The sequence below is a fragment of the Apostichopus japonicus genome, chromosome 6 (assembly GCF_037975245.1).
Source record: "Apostichopus japonicus isolate 1M-3 chromosome 6, ASM3797524v1, whole genome shotgun sequence".
NCBI classification, from domain to species: domain Eukaryota; kingdom Metazoa; phylum Echinodermata; class Holothuroidea; order Aspidochirotida; family Stichopodidae; genus Apostichopus; species Apostichopus japonicus.
The window spans coordinates 11,951,178-11,968,346 of record NC_092566.1 but is presented as its reverse complement, the minus strand read 5'-3'; the positions used below and the strand labels follow the sequence as shown (position 1 = coordinate 11,968,346).

Below are 17,169 nucleotides of genomic sequence, written 5' to 3'. Positions count from 1 at the left end.
ATTGTTGCCTCTTTCAGATTGATTATCCAGATGCACAGTTTTTACAACCAGGACAAAGACAGTCTGGCAACCAGAGCAACCTGGAAAGACTTATGGCATTAGAATCAGAAGACTCCAAAGTTTCATCTTCCAACAGAGGTCGCTCACTCAGTGAAGACCGAGGCCAATCATTAAGTGATACTGAGGTACAAGCTTTAATGAATCTTTAAATTATTAAAATTGTTTGTATAATGAGAACTTTGTGTATTTGTTTTTGTTTTGTTCACTGTGTTTTCTCTTTGAGGTCTGTTGCTCTTATCAATCTTTGTTCCTTCATCAACTGTCTTCTCACAATATGATCATTTACTTTGGAGTGCAGGAGTATTAGAAGTTCAGAGTGGTAGTTGGTCATTTTACACTTTGTGAGAAAATAGATTGTGCAGTGGTAAGCAGAGTATCAAAGTGGTCCCTATTTAATGGTGACAATGATCCATTTACATTTACAATGAGCTTATTGCTTTGATAGGAACAATTTTTCATGTTAGTCATAAATTAATCCTGTGAATGGGAGAGCCTTGTGGTTTCCTTTTAACCAACACATGGATTACTTGTTTACACTCTAGTAAATAGTGATTTTTATGGGGCATAGTATGGTAAAAATGCATGTTGTGTCAGAAGTTCATCTCTGGACCCATTCATGTTGCATGTAAATGAACATATACAAATTGACTGTCATCAACTGTGTCCTTGCTGAGTTGCTTTGCTGGCTGAAAGCGCTCACAAGCTACAAAAAATAAATAAATAAAAGAAGCAGTATCCAAGGTACAAGGCTAAATTTATTATAAATACTTTGGCATTTACATCGCATTATGTTTTAGTTTATTAAATACATGTATTCTTTCTGATCCACTTTTTTCAGAATATTTGTGCTATGAATTGCTGACTAATTATACTAGATTTTCTTTCAGATGAAATATCAAAGTTATCTTTTCTCCGCAATTAGCTTTAAGTTTTAAGTCCTGAAAAGTGGAGCAAAGCTCTTACTCCCCTCTCCACTCCCTCATTTTGCAGTCTCCGCCTTCCATTCGTTTGGAACGGACACAATCTCTTGACAGTGAACAGGTATTTTATGGGGTTACAGCCCTGTTAACCCAATAACCAACACATGCATGGCTTTCCTGCAGTGGTTGCTTCTAGTTGTACTCAAACATAGCCACATTGTATGCTTGTTTGACGTCAACCCACACTGCGTTTGTAATTAATAACAATTGTAATTATGTAATTTAAAATTACTTTTGTTATAGCCCCCTTTATTTTCATTTGTTGCTTGCAAAATACTTCCTACAGCTGGGAAAAAGACATCAGACAGTTATCAACCTACTGCCCATCCCTCCCCTCACCCCACCACCCCCCTCACCCCACCATCCCATGTCAAACCTCTGTGTTTAAGGATTTGGTTTTGCTTGTACTAACTAGCACATGGGATTAGTGCATTATAAGTGTTGTCTCTTAAATCTGCAGGGAATTTGAGGCATATTGCTAAAATGCATGCAATTAGTGATACTCAATTTGCAGAAGCCTGCTCCATAGCCTCACAAATTGCATTAACAATTAACAATGGTGAAAACTATTTCTTTTAAATTTTTGCCATGATTTTTTCAATATTGAACCTTCTCAACAATAAACCTGACCTTTATTCCAATACTCATTTATGGGAAATTCTTAAACAATACCATCAAATTTGTGTTTTTGTCAACTCTGTTGAAGTTAAACTTGCTGGATATAATGCAAATACTATAGATACATCGGTATTATACCCTCTTGACTCTGGAACATCAATTTACAAGACACGTATCTCACAGCAGCAATGGCAATATTTGAGATGTGATTGGCAAAGAAAAGGAGAAATAGCAATAGCCATTAACAGTGGATCCTCTGTAGTGTTGTGCCGAAATCGCCAATATCGCTTTTGGCCAATATCCGATATTCCAATCCAGATATGGGCCCGCTACAAATACCAATATTTTTAAACAGCCAGAATGAAGGTCAAATCGCACTTTAAGTCGTACATTAATACATAAAGTATCAAAATTGTAATTGGCTATCATAAGTTATTGCCATTTGCATAACTCACAAACAAATACCACATATATAACTCTCATTTCTGGTATACTGGTAGGAAATTAGTAAAAACAAATATGTGCGTATTCTTTAACACTAGTCCTAACCTCTAACATCTATTTAAATGAATGATCATTCTGCACCACTTTTTTGTGTGTAGTAAAACACTTCCAACACTTCGGCTGCAAGTCTTATACCAACTGTCGTCAAATGGAGCCACAAACTTATTGGCAAATAAAAGATGACATCGTGCAATGTAGAATTTCATGTAGAAAAGACATCAGCCTATCCTGGCTAAGTACTTTTACTACCCCTTGTGTTAACCAGAATCAAAACAAAAGCATTTTCTAAAATTTCCTTAAAATATTATATCCTAAGATTAGCCGGCTATACTAACAAATCAGCCTAGCCAAAATTAGCAAGTGCTTCGTGTTTGAAATATTTCGTAAACCAACCAGCAACAAATTGTGAAAGTTGATTCTGAAAATACAATCATTTCATCAATCATTGATGTTTTAACAAACTGCATCCATGATACTCTGAGCTTTTTAAAGATATGCATTTGTTGGAATGATTTAGTACTTTAGGGGATTTCAGGTGTTATAACTTTTATTCTCCACAGAGCCTCACAAGCACTGTGCAAGTTAGTGTGATAGGCTACTAATGTAGTTATATTCAATGTTTTTAATGTCACATACGTTACTTCTTACATTGTGTTTGACTGCTGTGCATTGTTCGTAGGTCTGAAAATGCAATGTTTACAACTTTGATTGTACGAAAGGTTTCTTGGATTCTTGCCAAGAATATTTGCAAGGGCAAAACAGGTGTCAGTGGGTATGTTCAGTTTTAACTATGTCGTGTTCACTTGTATAATACATCGGCAAGACTGGTAAACTTTACTTTAACGTGTGACAGAGACTGCTATGTACAGATAAATAAAACATTGCAAATAACTGAACAAGAAGTGGCTTTGTTGTGAGAAAAAAATATATCCAATATCGGCAGTGAGGCTAAAGTTTACCGATACGTTTATGCCGCGGATATTGCAAATATCAGCCAATACAGATATGGCAAACAATTATCGGCGAAACACTAATCCTCAGCTAAGCTACATATGTGCCCCTCCACATGCCTAGAAGGGAATGTATATGATGATCCCTTCATCCCATCAAAAATTTTATCACAATAAATGATATAGTTATTAGAACTACATTGCTATGGATTATGATGATGGCCAAGCATAGCCATGTTGTCAGAGGTGAGTCTTATAGGCACTATGACTGTGACGGTAGTTCCTTAAGCATAGTATTGGATTTTGAAAATCCCACAAGTCATTTACTTAGTAATAACATTCATCACAATCACTGTTGCAGAAGTGCAACAACTATACTGTGTTGTTTCTTCCATGCAAGATACCAAGACCTTAGAGTATTCCAAGATGTTAGAATACATGATTTTATACTGATACCATCGTGTATTGTTTATACAGGGGCTTGATGTGATGATCTAAGAACATCATGCTCTATGTTAAAATGCAAATTAGACATATGCCTTTTGCTGCTCCAGACAACTGCAGTGTTGGCACAAGTCATCCCTGCAAACTATAAGAAAAGCTTCCTAGGCTTCCACTTGCAAAGATATCCAATAACATCTTGAGATTTGTACTTGCAGGGAGAAATACGTCATTCTCTCATTATAGAAGACTTAAAGCATTATCACCTCTAGGGGTGTAAAGTATTATTTGATACCTCTTATTAACCTGCTGGTAGGTAGTACCATATTTACTTACACTTCAGTTTTATCTCAGTTCCCTTCAAAATAGCCAAGCTTTATTCTTCATGAATTTAAATCAGTTTCATATATGGGCTCTTATGCAAATTTGTTGTGTATTTGTATTTATTCCACGAATCTGTTGGAAAGGTGTGCTGATATTTCTATGTTGCTGATGCAAAGAAACAAAAGCTTTTATTTATACATCTATGTGTCTATGTTTTTACAGGAAGACTGTTCTTTATCGATATTGAAACATTTTGGAATAAAAGTTCTATACTGTAAAATCCTTACCAGTGCATTAATTGGTTGATTCCCACAAAGGGGAGTACTACAAATAGGGGCTGGAAATTTCTTAATTCTTAGACAATTTTAACTCACTAGAGCTCTCTAATTAGTCAGATAGTTATGGGGAATTTTGAGCAAATTGTATGGCAAGGAATCTGAAAGGAAAAGGGCTTTCTGGTTCAGTTTCTGCAGTTGTCAACAGCAGAGGGAATGACAACATCATCATGACAATAGAGCTGGAAATGTCTTTGTTTTCCTGTATGATATTTAGCTGATTTTTGCACCAATGACAAATATAATTTCTACAAAACCATTAGACTTTCCAATGAAATTCTTAACAATCTAAGTACAGTAAATGAATAAAACTGAAGTTTTTAATACACAGAAGATTGGTAGCTCAGGAAACATTTCAATGTATTACAATATCAGCCTTAGTCAGCAAGAAGATCTTATTAGGAAAGTAAAGCTTTTGAAGAACATCTACTATGATGTCATCGCAAACCATCTATTCTTATTCACTTACTGGACTAAGGGAGAGGTTATCCAGTCAAAATAGGTTACAGACAATCAACCATATGCCATGTCAGGGAAAAGATCTTGCAATGGGATTTCAACTAATAGTGTGGAATCACTTTCCTCTTTAATGTAAGTGTTACATTGTCTGCCACTGGAATGTCCAGTGAAGAAGATCTCTCATCATGATCAGGGCAATGCACATGGTAGTGGACTAGAGATGGTGAATCGCTGATACTTCAACATATTCTAGTTGTCCTGCCATGCTTGATGCCAAGATTTTCCTTGCAGCTTTTTCGCCCATGCTTTTCCTTCTTGAAATTACTTTATGTCATGACATTGCAAAGACCTGTCTGTGAAATAGAAGCTATGAAATAATCTAACCAGCAATAGTATTACCCATTATCCCGAGTAATAAGGCAGAATCTTTCAGGAATTTCCCTGAAGCAAATCAATAAAAAATGAAAGTGAAAGACTCATTCACAATCTTTGTCTTGTTCTAGACTGTACTATATACACTGACTCTTCCAGGAAGTTTGAAATATCACTGTGTCACTATCTGTAGGATTCTGTGGAAAATTGTTTGAGTAAAAAGCATGGTTTTAAAAGAAATTCTTAACAAAACATGATACATACAATATGCAGACATGGACCCTATGCTCTATTAAAACAACCTTTACATTGTACCAGACCATTAAATATTACCTGTGAATCACATTCTTTCTCAAATCAATTTAAATGTTTAAGAATTCACCAAGGTACTGCATGTTAGTAAATTTGAGCTGGTCTGTGTCATAGACAGTTTCACATCTTCTTGTCATCAGCTGGACTGCTTGCCAATAATTCAATATGTTACATTTGTAAAACAGTACTATAGGTTAAGTAAATGCAGCTTCACAATGATCATACAATTACAACCATCACTCATTGGATACAATCATGACCATTTTTCTTGTCAAAACTGTATTTTCTGATGGGCGATGCAATGGAGAGGTTTCAACAACAACATTAAGTTTAATTCCAAGCTATTTTATAGTTTAGTTCATACTGCTTTCTTGAGGTGTGGGTGGGAGCTTTAACCAGATTTTGGTGAGCCTGTCCCATCCCCTTTCCATTCCTATGGTCTCTTTAGTGTTCAGTTTTGTATCCTGTTTTGAAGTTTGTCTTGAGTTATACTTATTTAAGTCTACCACAGTTTGGTCATCATATTTTGTTCTAAATTTTATCATATTTTTTGCTTTTCTTTTCTTTACCACACCAAATCATTTTGTTCATGTAAGTAACACTTTTCATGCTCTTCTGTTTTATTGACAATTGGTGTTGTAATTTTTTCTTCTTCTGCAATAGTGTTAGCTGTGCTGTTACCTAATATTCTCATTATCTAACATAATCTTGCTGCATTGCATTTGTTTCTTGCTTGTAATTCACCACTCTTTATATAATAGAACCTTACAACTAACATGTAGCAGTTCTGGAAAATGAATGAATCATCAGCAAGGACTTGTGTTGATTCATCAGCACCTTGGTGATCAGTGGATCAAGGAAGAAACACTTGATTTGTTTGTGTAACTTGTGAATTTTAAGTAAACATATTCAGTATTGATAGGATGATTATACTACAGTCAGTTTAGATTGTTAGTTGTGAGTAAAATACCTCCATAACTCCAATGTCTCTGCATAGATTTAGTCATTCATGAACTAATAATAATCAGCAGTTATTTTTTACAATACTTAAGGTCCACAAAATGTGGGAGAAACCTGCAAGGGCTTATGGATAACAAATTACACATGGGGTGGCTTCCAATTCCACAATTTTTTAACACAAATTTGGAATATTTTCAATTTAGAAAGTCATTTCAGACGGGAAAGCCGTAGATTGATTTTGGATGAAAAACCCACCTACTATGACCCGGCTGGGTACATTGTTATCTAGAATTCAATGATCACTTAAACTCAAAAGTGGCAAAAGTCTGAGTACTGTGTAATTTTGATAATACCAATTTTAAAACTAGGCTGAAGTTCACAAATGCAATATGGATTTACCTTTATAGTGAGTACAAAACAGTTTTTCACTTTGTGCTGGTGAAAGTTTATTTGAGGTCAATAGAGGTGAAAGTTTAAAACTTTGTTAATGAAATAACTTCAAAGTTGATGGGTGAATGACCTTTATATGATGTGTGTAGTTTCACCTTAGTGAGGGCAAAGAGCCTGTTGCTGTATTTAAAGGTCTAAGATCAATTGAGATCAAATATGTGATAACACCAGCTAAGCTGGGATGAAGCTCATACTTGGCTTGTAGATCCAACTTTATGTAACAAGTACAAGAACAAATTTGTTTTTAGGGTGGTAATAGGCCACAGAAGTTCAAAATCTGAAAACCTTGGTAACTTCATAATTTCTATGTTTAAGTTTGGTTGCATTTCACTGGGTGCAGTTCGTACTTGGTATTGTGTTTTGTTTGGTCAAAGTCCAAACAACATCTGAAACTTGTCAAGCATGCTAATTTAAAACAGAAAGCATGATTCAACAACATAACTGTTGTGTTTACATAGTATATCTACTTAAGTGAGTTCTCGAAGCTCATTGTTTCTGTGGAGATCGAAGATCACGTGAAGAGAGAAGAGTACAAAAGTCTAAAAACTATATTGTAAACACTCTACCGAGTTCCAACTAATGAAGCATGAATATTTCCCCCTTAATATACCTTTCTGATGAAAGGATGTCAACAATGGTCAAACTCTGAAATATTGTTTGGTTTGGTTCTGTTGAATGTTCCTATATAATATGTGACAGGGACTCACTTAGTCTGTTGGCCTTCTGTTTTTGTTTGGCTTTTTTGGATTGGGTTTTCAGATGTTAATCATAAACCTTTGCATTTATGATGGTGTGTGCATGTGTATGTGACTCTTTGCTTGTAAAAAACACCTGAAGGGAAACTTGGAGTACTGTAGAATGTGGATGCCCTTATATTGAGTATTGTTTTGATATTTGCTTTACATAACTTCCGTTGCTTGTTCCTGACAAGAATGATGTTCAACATGGTGCTGCTCTTGTCTGTCGTAATCATGTGTATGAATTAAATTTAATGGGACACATTTGTCCCCGATTTTAATGTCTTTCATTACACAACTTTTATCAAAACAAATAGCATTTTGACAGGACTATTTTAAAGAAATTGTTGTAATTTAACTTTAATAGAGCCTAAATATTGTCGTAATTATCGTAGTGTGTGTGCACGCTTCAATATTGACATTACTTGCCAAGTGAACAATACCTACATGGTCGACTGGACGTTGAAACCTAAAGTTTCATATGGTCTCTGTACATTTGCAGTTTCATAGGCTAGCTGCATAGCCAACTTATTCTGAGCTTTCATGGCACTCACAAGCACCCTCACTTTGTAGGTACCTACCTGACTGTACTCTCTGGTGTGTTTGTTCGCCCAAATTACTGTAAACAACTAAAAAATTCTTCCTAATACTGCAGACACTCCACACACACTACAATACTGCGTATTTGCAGGCAAATGCAGTTCTAGTTACCTAAAGGCAACAACAATGATAAACATATTTCTATTTTAGCTCAACTAGTTGGGGTACTGTCATGGTAAATGTATCTGTCTGCCTGTCAACAATGGTTGAAAGGCAAGTACACTCAAGTTTGCCAAACTTGGTTCAGTTGTAAGATATGTGATATCACAGAAAAAACTTATTGTTCCAAAGGGTTATGTTTTGTTTCAATCAAATTTGGTTTGTGAATAGTAGATGATGGGTCAAAAAAGCAAAAAACAAAATAAAAATCACAAATCCTACCTTGTAGGGTTTATTTTTAGTGATTAGCAGATGGTAGGTAATGAATTTTGTACATAAGATTAGGGTGAAAGGTCATTTGGAGCCCACAATATCAAAGCAAAAAATCACCTAAAAGTCTACTCCAAGGGTGAGTCTTTATTTTGATCAAACTTTGTCATTGTGATCAGCAGATGATGGGTATTAAAAAGTGGATTTAGTGTCAAGGTAAAAAGTCATTTGGGGCCAATAGAGGTCAAAACAGCAAAATAAAGCATAGATTCCTCCTACTGTATATATTCAGGTTTGATCAATCTTGCCTTCTCAGTGACTGAGCATATGAGGATACTTCAATAGATTAAAACCTTTGGACAGAAACCTTGGTTGTTGATGTTTTGGACCTCAACCCTCAATACCTACACTCTCACAATGAGCTACACAGTGAAAGCTACCAAACCATACATGTAGCAACTGCATGCTGAAGCCTCACTCATGTCATGTGACAATGCATCACATCGTTAAGCATGAAGTCTTTAAGTACAGTAGAAACAGGAGAAGTCTCAGCTATTTATATATCACCCAGTGATTGTTTTCAGTATTGTCTGAGGAACATAGTAATCAAGCCAGAAATGATTGACTCTGAGACTTGATATTTCCACAATCATCCTTTGAGAATGGTAGTTACATGTAACACAATTCTGTATCAGAGTTGTGCTTGAGCAACATTGATTCTCTAGTTTTCTCAGCCCTCTTGGAGGAAATGTGTTACTGCCTGCATATTTAGATGCAGAATTGCCAGCTAGTTTTAAACCCTTTAGGAGGCAAAATGGAGAAGGCTTTGTAACTCTTTAATTGTTGTGCCTATATAGATTTAAAACAAAGCTGTATTGCTGTCATCATCCAGATGGAATGTAAGACAATATATGAAGACAGCAGAGCTCTACTTGCATTCTTTCCACTGTTCCTCTCCAAGCTATACTTTTATTTATTCATTTACATATCTAGAGGTTCAGACTTACATGTTGGCAAGTAGTGTACCCAGTTCCATTTGGCCATGGACCTTGCATCATCAATTCATTCTATTCATCTGAAAATAAATACATATCATAACAAGTATTTGTCTTTGGAAAGAAGAGCCAAATCATACCTGTATACATGGGTGAAGATGGTTGAAGTGAATGGTAAATTTGATCATGTTAGTTTTAGTATTATAACACTACAAAACAATTCCTACTTTAGTCAGCGCTTCCTTGTTCAAGCAAATTTGTAGACAGTACTGTTACGATTGTAATCAGGAGACCTTTGCGTATGGTAATTCCCTTAATTGACGTTTCATGAATACTTAACACAGATCACCACTAGGTACAGTGAGTATTGCAGTCAAGAAAATTGTGAACCTATGTAAAGAATAGCATCTTGTGGAAGGTCCACAGTAACATTTATTATAAAACAGTACATGCATGCAGTATTTCACATGTTTAATGTTGTCGTGAGAATTAATTTGATAATGAGTAACACTTTCTAACCCAAAGCGGTACAAACAACAATTAACTTCCTGTCTTTTACAGGGTGGAACTGTTTCTTTAGGTTCAAAAGAGTTCTGCTACCTTGAATTAATGATGATTTCAATGACAGACTTCAACTTTGTGTTAGTTTCATTATTGAAGTTAAAATTGTAGTCTTTTCTATATCAGAGAGTTGCATTGTCTATCACTACAAATCACTAATGGCTATGAGTTTTGTGTTGTTATCATATGCAAGCTAGTATTACAGGAACTTGTTGAAGCTGAGTACTTCCTGGTCACAGCTATATGTACTAACAAGTATAACAGTCATCTTTAATCACATAATCTAATAATTAGACATAAGGTTTAGAATTTGAATGACAGAGAACAAAAGCTGGAAAAAAGAATGTAAAACACAAATTGAATCTGTAGAACAAGGCTAACTAGCAATAAAACAACCTTACAGCAGGGCACATTAGCAATAGTATAAAGTACTTGAAATCTTTTGATAACTGTTCTATCTTAGGTAACATAGAATAAGATGGGGCTTAAATTAACATTATACAGATTTAGGCGAATGGATGTTGCACTTTATATGCACAATCCAGGTCCTTGTCCAATTGAACAAAGAGCAAATACAACTCTTTCACCCTTGCATATCACTTGCAATCTAAAGAGAAATCTATGTTAGTGAACCCAAGGCAGTAACTTATAGAACTCTACAATCACATTTATCAAATTAAAGTACTTATTCTGCAAATTTATGCTCTTGAAAGAACTTGGTATGTTGTGGTGAATAACTGTGTGAAATTGCGGCCCAGTGAAGCAAAATGACCTGCAAAGCTTTGTATTAAAATATTCATTGATATGCAGGATAATGGTTTGATAACTCGTTACTTATCAATATATTTCTTAGACACTGTTGGTGATTGGCAAGTTGAATGGATATTAAACTATGACTTATGTTAAGTGCTTACAGTATAACATAGGTTCACAGTACTGTACCACACTCACTTGATAGTATCGGTGACAACTCTAGTTCCAATAATATCCTGTAAGCACATGGAAGTTTGTTAGGCAAAGGAGCATCCATGTGAGATGTACAACTACTAACATATGCAACCTTGGTTATATTTCAGTTAATAATTCAGGGTAACCATCAAAATGACATTTTTTTTTATCAGTGCATGCTTTATGGCTCCATTAATAGCACAGTAATATGGACAAAGTACAAAATGTTATTTACTAGTACATTAACTTCTGGTGTTTGTTTCCTAAATATTTGATGTTGTTTCTTAGTCTGGAAATTAAATTCATTTATTTTTAGGGAAAGTACCAGAAAATAATTAAAAATATTTGTTACTTATACAATCTGCAACACCGTATATAATTAGAGATTAGGTTTATTGATGCAATGTATCCTGCTTACAGTATATCAGTTGCCTAGGTAACTTCCATCCAGGGATGAGTGTCATAATAAATGAATCACAGGCATGGTTAGTGAAGTCATTTTTTAATGTGACACATATTCCTCCACAAGCTGTTTACATATTCCCTTGAATAGGAAGAATTTGTCATAATTATGGTAACACCGACGACCTTCCCTGTTACTGTATTGTGGAAAATTGAAGTTGAACGTATTTGTGTGAGTTGTTTATGTGGGGTAACATCATATTGTGCTTCAAGTGTGGTACTTCAAAATTCAGTGTCCTGGTAGCTACATCAGACCTAATCTACAGTAGCTCTGTGCATATTTTGTGAATGGCATGCTCCTTATTCTTTGCTTTTGGGTTCAGATTGATTCTCTGATGCTATCTCATACCCAAATTTAAATTGCTATGGAGTATGCTTATATCTGCATGCATGAGTTGGTCTCAGATATTTGTCTCTTGACTAGGGTTGGGCGATATTTGCTTTTTAATGTCACGATAAATAGTTCAAAAATTATCGCGATATTTCGATAATTACGATAATTTTTTCTTGTTGTTTTTAATGTGTTCGCGAACACACCAAAAACAACTGCCGATTTCCCACCGGTGTTTTCACACAGCAAACACACCAAGCATAATGGCGTGGGGTTCAGGGCCCGCTTTACAGCCCCGTTGGGGTCAAGGGGTGGAACCCCTTGTGGGGGTCCAGGGGCGAAGGCCCCCGGAAAAGTTAAGTATTTTTGCGTGTCTGGCGATAAAAAATTCGCAATTGAGGATTCAAAATACTGACTAACTTTATGAATTTAAATTGTCACGAAACTGATGAAAGTTTTAAAATGACAAGTTAGAGTAGCTATATTATGTGATAAAATGAAAAGAGAATTAATCTGTCTTACAATCTTTATAAAGTTTTACTTACAAAACTGTCGATATGGTGAAACAAACTACGTTCGGCAAAGCCCCGTTTCTAGACTGCCTAACAATCAGTTTACAACTGCAGTGTTTAACCGTACTTAAATATCACGGTAGGCTAATGTGCTTCAAATTTTCGCAGGTACCTTGCAAAACAACCCCCCCTGTCTAACACCTGTTTGTTAACATTTTTGGCACGGTTCCAAAAAACTTTCATGGAGTAAACTTTGTTGGCTCCACCCTAGAATTAATTAGGTCAGTCAGTAAAGGATCCGTAAAGTTATGCGAAATATTATCTTGGACGTTCAAGGAAAGTAGGTAAATATCCCCGTAACATTAAGGTAAGTAAAACACACCTCAAGCCAACCGACTCCTCCGCATGAACTAAACAAACTATTCCCCATGATACACGAGGCACAGTCTATACCATACAGACATACTGTAGCACGATATCAAGGCCCCAAATAGCTACAGTATGGCCATCTTTAGGAAAGTAAACCTTGTAATTCCATGTTTTAGGCCACCAGGCGTGATTAACTTAATGCTAAATATTGTTTCCATGTCCTTGTAGAAATCGTCAACTTCGCAAAATACAATTAGTTGTGTTTTTGTTGTTACGTGAGATCCGTAACCGACGAAGTGGTTAGGCTACTTACTATACACTTAACTATGGTAGGATATTATTATTATTTTTGGGGGGGGGGGGGAAATTCTAGAAAATACTTTCTTTCCCCGCTTTACACCAGATGTGGTCTTCTGGTTTATTCATAAATGGGTGTACTAGAGCCTTGTTTACATGACACTTGTTGCATTTAGCACGATATGCCAGTTTTGCGTGAATTTTTCGTAAGTATTTTGCTCGATCTTTCGTAAAATTAGAAAGGTGTACCAACTTACTTTTCGTACACAATTGGTAATTTCTCTACTGATTTTCAGAGTTTTGTTCTCTATACAGTCAATGGTGTAAAGAACGGGTTTTCACGAAGTTCAAAAGTCAGTAAATGAAGTTGATAAAATATTTCTTTTCAACTTTCTTAACCATGGAATGCTACATGTAGAATAACATTTACACTTAAAACGGAGATTTTTTTTCCTACATCTATTTCAAATCTCTTTCACAAGAAATTATCGTCATTTGTTCAATCCTCAAAAAATATCGTCTTGAAAAAAAATTATCGCGATAATAATATTTTTCGATACATCGCCCAACCCTACTCTTGACAGAACTAAAGTTTGTGACAGCATCGCCTGAGCTTGTCTTGTGTGATACTTTTAGTGTGCAAAGGAATTGCGTTGGCGGCGCTACAGCAAAACTATCACTAACAGACAAGTCAGGAAACTGAAGGGGGAAATTCAGCAGATACAAATGATCATGACAGTCTTACTTAACTACATATGTGTCATTGCTGTCATCTTAAGCCACTTGTGCTACTACTTGTTTTAACATGATGCATTGTAAGTATTGTCACTATAGAAACGACTTGAACAAAAGTAGAGTAAGTATCCAATGCAAACATGAAACAAGGCTCAAAAAAACGGCATGATAGTTTGAAGACCATATATAGAGATTTGTACAAGACATTTGACCTTTTTCATTTAATTTTTTTTTCTATAGAAAACAAAGAAGGATATTGACGATGTACACCTTGTCATGGAACAGGAACAAGGTAGAAGAATGCAGGCCCCCATTGCAGTACTCAGCACCCCTACTCACACGCTTAGCACTGGAGATCGTAGCTCCATTCACAGCAGTATTGGAAGCAGCTATTCTGATCTCATCGCAATCTCCAGTGAGTTTGATCAAGCTGACACTAACAGCATGGGAGAAAATGCATTTGACTCAGATGATGATGAAACTAGTGAATCTTCAGGAGTAAGTTCTTTTAGAAAGATATTTAGTACTTATTAACTTCTACTATGAAGTTCCTATTCTTTTAAATGATGCATTTAATGCATTAACTCAAGGTATTTGCTTCAAAGTGAGAGGAGGTTTCATCAAGTAAGACATTTTTTTTACTGGTGGGGGGGGGGGGCAAGACACAGGCCACAAAATGTAGGATATATCAAGTGAGTCACAGTGTAGACATGCTGTTTGTGCTTAGTGTAATGGTAGTAAGGTTGCTTAGAAAAGATCTCAGTATGTCAACTCTTGTAAATGCATCAACTAGTGTTTGGTCAGGTTTTTGAGGTGCACAACTGTCACTTTAGTACTATTGCTATATAGTGAAAATAGCAAGTTTAAACAAAGTTATATGGCTTTTAGCAGCAACTTCTAAATAAAATGTTCCTTTCTTGTTTTTATTTATTTAATTCATAAATGCTGCTGGAATGGGGTGGGATCACTTCAGTGTGATATCTGTTAGCCAAAGTGGAGTGGAATTTGTCTCTCTTGTGTGATCTCTGGTAACCAGAATGTAGTAGGATCAGTTCTTTGTTAGCTGCAGTGGCGTGAAGTCCTTGTGTGACATTTGTTAGCCAGGATGAAGTGGGATGGTTCCCTCTTGTGTAACAGTCGTAAGCCATAGTGAAGTGGTGTGGAATATCTTTTTGTGGTTCTCTTTGAATGGGATGGTGTGAGTATGGAATCTCATCATCAATTCTAAAGCCTTAATAGAGTTGTAAAGGAACTATTCTTTGGGGCATATGTTTGGCAGAATGCAGTGGTATGGAATCTCATCATCAATTCTAAAGCCTTAATAGAGTTGTAAGGGAACTATTCTTTGGGGCATATGTTAGGCAGAATGCAGTGGTATGGAATCTCATCATCAATTCTAAAGCCTTAATAGAGTTATGAGGGAACTATTCTTTGGGGCATATGTTAGGCAGAATGCATTGGTATGGAATCTCATCATCAATTCTAAAGCCTTAATAGAGTTGTAAGGGAACTATTCTTTGGGGCATATGTTAGGCAGAATGCAGTGGTATGGAATCTCATCATCAATTCTAAAGCCTTAATATAGTTGTAAGGGAACTATTCTTTGGGGCATATGTCAGGCAGAATGCAGTGGTATGGAATCTCATCATCAATTCTCAAGGCTTAATATAGTTGTAAGGGAACTATTCTTTGGGGCATATGTCAGGCAGAATGCAGTGGTATGGAATCTCATTTGTGTGGCTCTTCTAGCCAGACTGAAATGGTGTGACTTTTCTCTCGTTTGACAGTTATTAGCCATAATAGAGTCGGTCTATCTTTATCCCTGTGATGTTTGGCAGTGCTCAGTCTGTCCAAACTATAAGGCTCCACCCCACCCTTCCCCATTCCAATTGTCATTCATTGCCATTATCTTTACAAAATATATCCCTGGCTTGCACTTAGAGCATATAGTGCTTAAAGTGGTAAGACTGCTCTTAACTGTCTTAATTCTCATTGAATTGACATGAATCCCTTTTAAATAAGAGTCCATTTACAAAGAAATCTATGAGATTAATCAAACAACTGTAGACATCAGTGATGTATATTTTTGGGTTCATTACAATCAGTGTCAGATATTTCAGTATTCTGTCTAATCATCATGTTGGTGAGATAGATGCTATATTGGTGACTGAATGGTCATTTTAATATCAATAAGATTAAACCATCTGAAATCAAAGAAACATGTTCAGTGATATTGACTGATTGCCTCAATAATAAACAAAGGTATGATATCTCAAAGATCCCGATGGGAGATATACTGTTGTATACTGTTTGTGAATCTATCTTTAGTTGGTATACACATACTTAAAAGTATATTAGTTGGAAAACTAAAAAAGCAACATTCTAAGCAAATGCAAGTCTTGATTGGTGCAGTGTTCTTTTTAGGGAAGTTTGTATTTGTTGCATTCATCTAAATTGCAGAAAAAGTTGCTGGCAGGCTTTTGTTACATGTTCCATTGATCGTTGTGCAGATCACATTACATGCAGAAGAAGCACTTGTCAAAATCCAGTCAAAATGGTATCTCTTATCATTTCTGTATTACAGAGAACTGATTATGAATAGTCAATGGATTAAGTTAAAGGGTAAAATAGTAAAAGGTACTGAGGTATCTGCCATTGGTATCAGTGTGTGTGTGTCTGTGTGTGTTTTCTATTATTATCATCAAAGGGGGCAGAAACAGTGTGCAATCTTACTTGGATCAGCAAACATATCATTCAAGCTCTTTAGATATATTTATTTCATAATTTCAACAGTGGGTTCAAAGAATCAGAATTGCTTGCTAGAAGGAAAGATAACTTTAATACTAAAGCAATATTTTTGCACTAAGGATACAGAAACCTGAGCATTGAGACTACCGGAATATGTGCTCTATAAAGAAGTATTATTATAATTATTATCACCATTGTGGTAAAGTTGAAACTTATTAAATTTGGTAGATACATGGGTTCTGAAATTCCTTCACATGCAGAAGCAAGGGCATGCACCATTCTCAAAAAGCTCATATTCAATGAATAGGTTTACTTCTCAAGGCATCTTGGGACATCTATTGAGCATTTTATGCAAGGCATTGACTAAAGGAAAGGGTTGAGAGAACAGTTTGAATTATGGTACCTATCACTGCTCACGCCATTAGCTCTGTAAGAAGTAATTAAAGATAAAACTTAACTAAGCCACCTCTAGTAAGGAAGGACTGATATGTAAATTGGTAAATTTCCCTTATCAGTATCATGATGACTCCTGGTGCTATAACTGAATTAGAACCATCTTTGTTAACATCTCAGTGCACTTTTATACTTATTTATTTATCATAGCAAGTTAATTCATACGGAAAATATTTTAATTATTTGCAGTCACTTCATGTGCGAGATATTGTCAGGGATTGTCTGGAGAAAGAACCATCAGAAAGAACAGAAGATGACATAGGTGAGTGTGGTTCAAACCAGAGTAA

At 35.7% G+C, this 17,169-nt stretch overlaps 1 protein-coding gene across 17 annotated transcripts in view; it reads left to right on the top strand.

The window, feature by feature from the left end:
- Positions 1-17,169, top strand: part of LOC139969007 (rap guanine nucleotide exchange factor 2-like) — a 98,429-nt gene that overhangs the window by 37,150 nt on the left and 44,110 nt on the right. For 14 of the 17 annotated variants that reach the window (XM_071973675.1, XM_071973679.1, XM_071973677.1 and 11 more), the window contains 4 exons: positions 18-185; positions 1,051-1,101; positions 13,922-14,179; positions 17,072-17,144. In XM_071973675.1, the coding sequence (XP_071829776.1) occupies positions 18-185; positions 1,051-1,101; positions 13,922-14,179; positions 17,072-17,144 (550 nt within the window). The remainder of the gene's footprint in view (positions 1-17; positions 186-1,050; positions 1,102-13,921; positions 14,180-17,071; positions 17,145-17,169) is intronic. The other 3 variants (XM_071973676.1, XM_071973682.1, XM_071973680.1) reach the window with 3 other exon arrangements.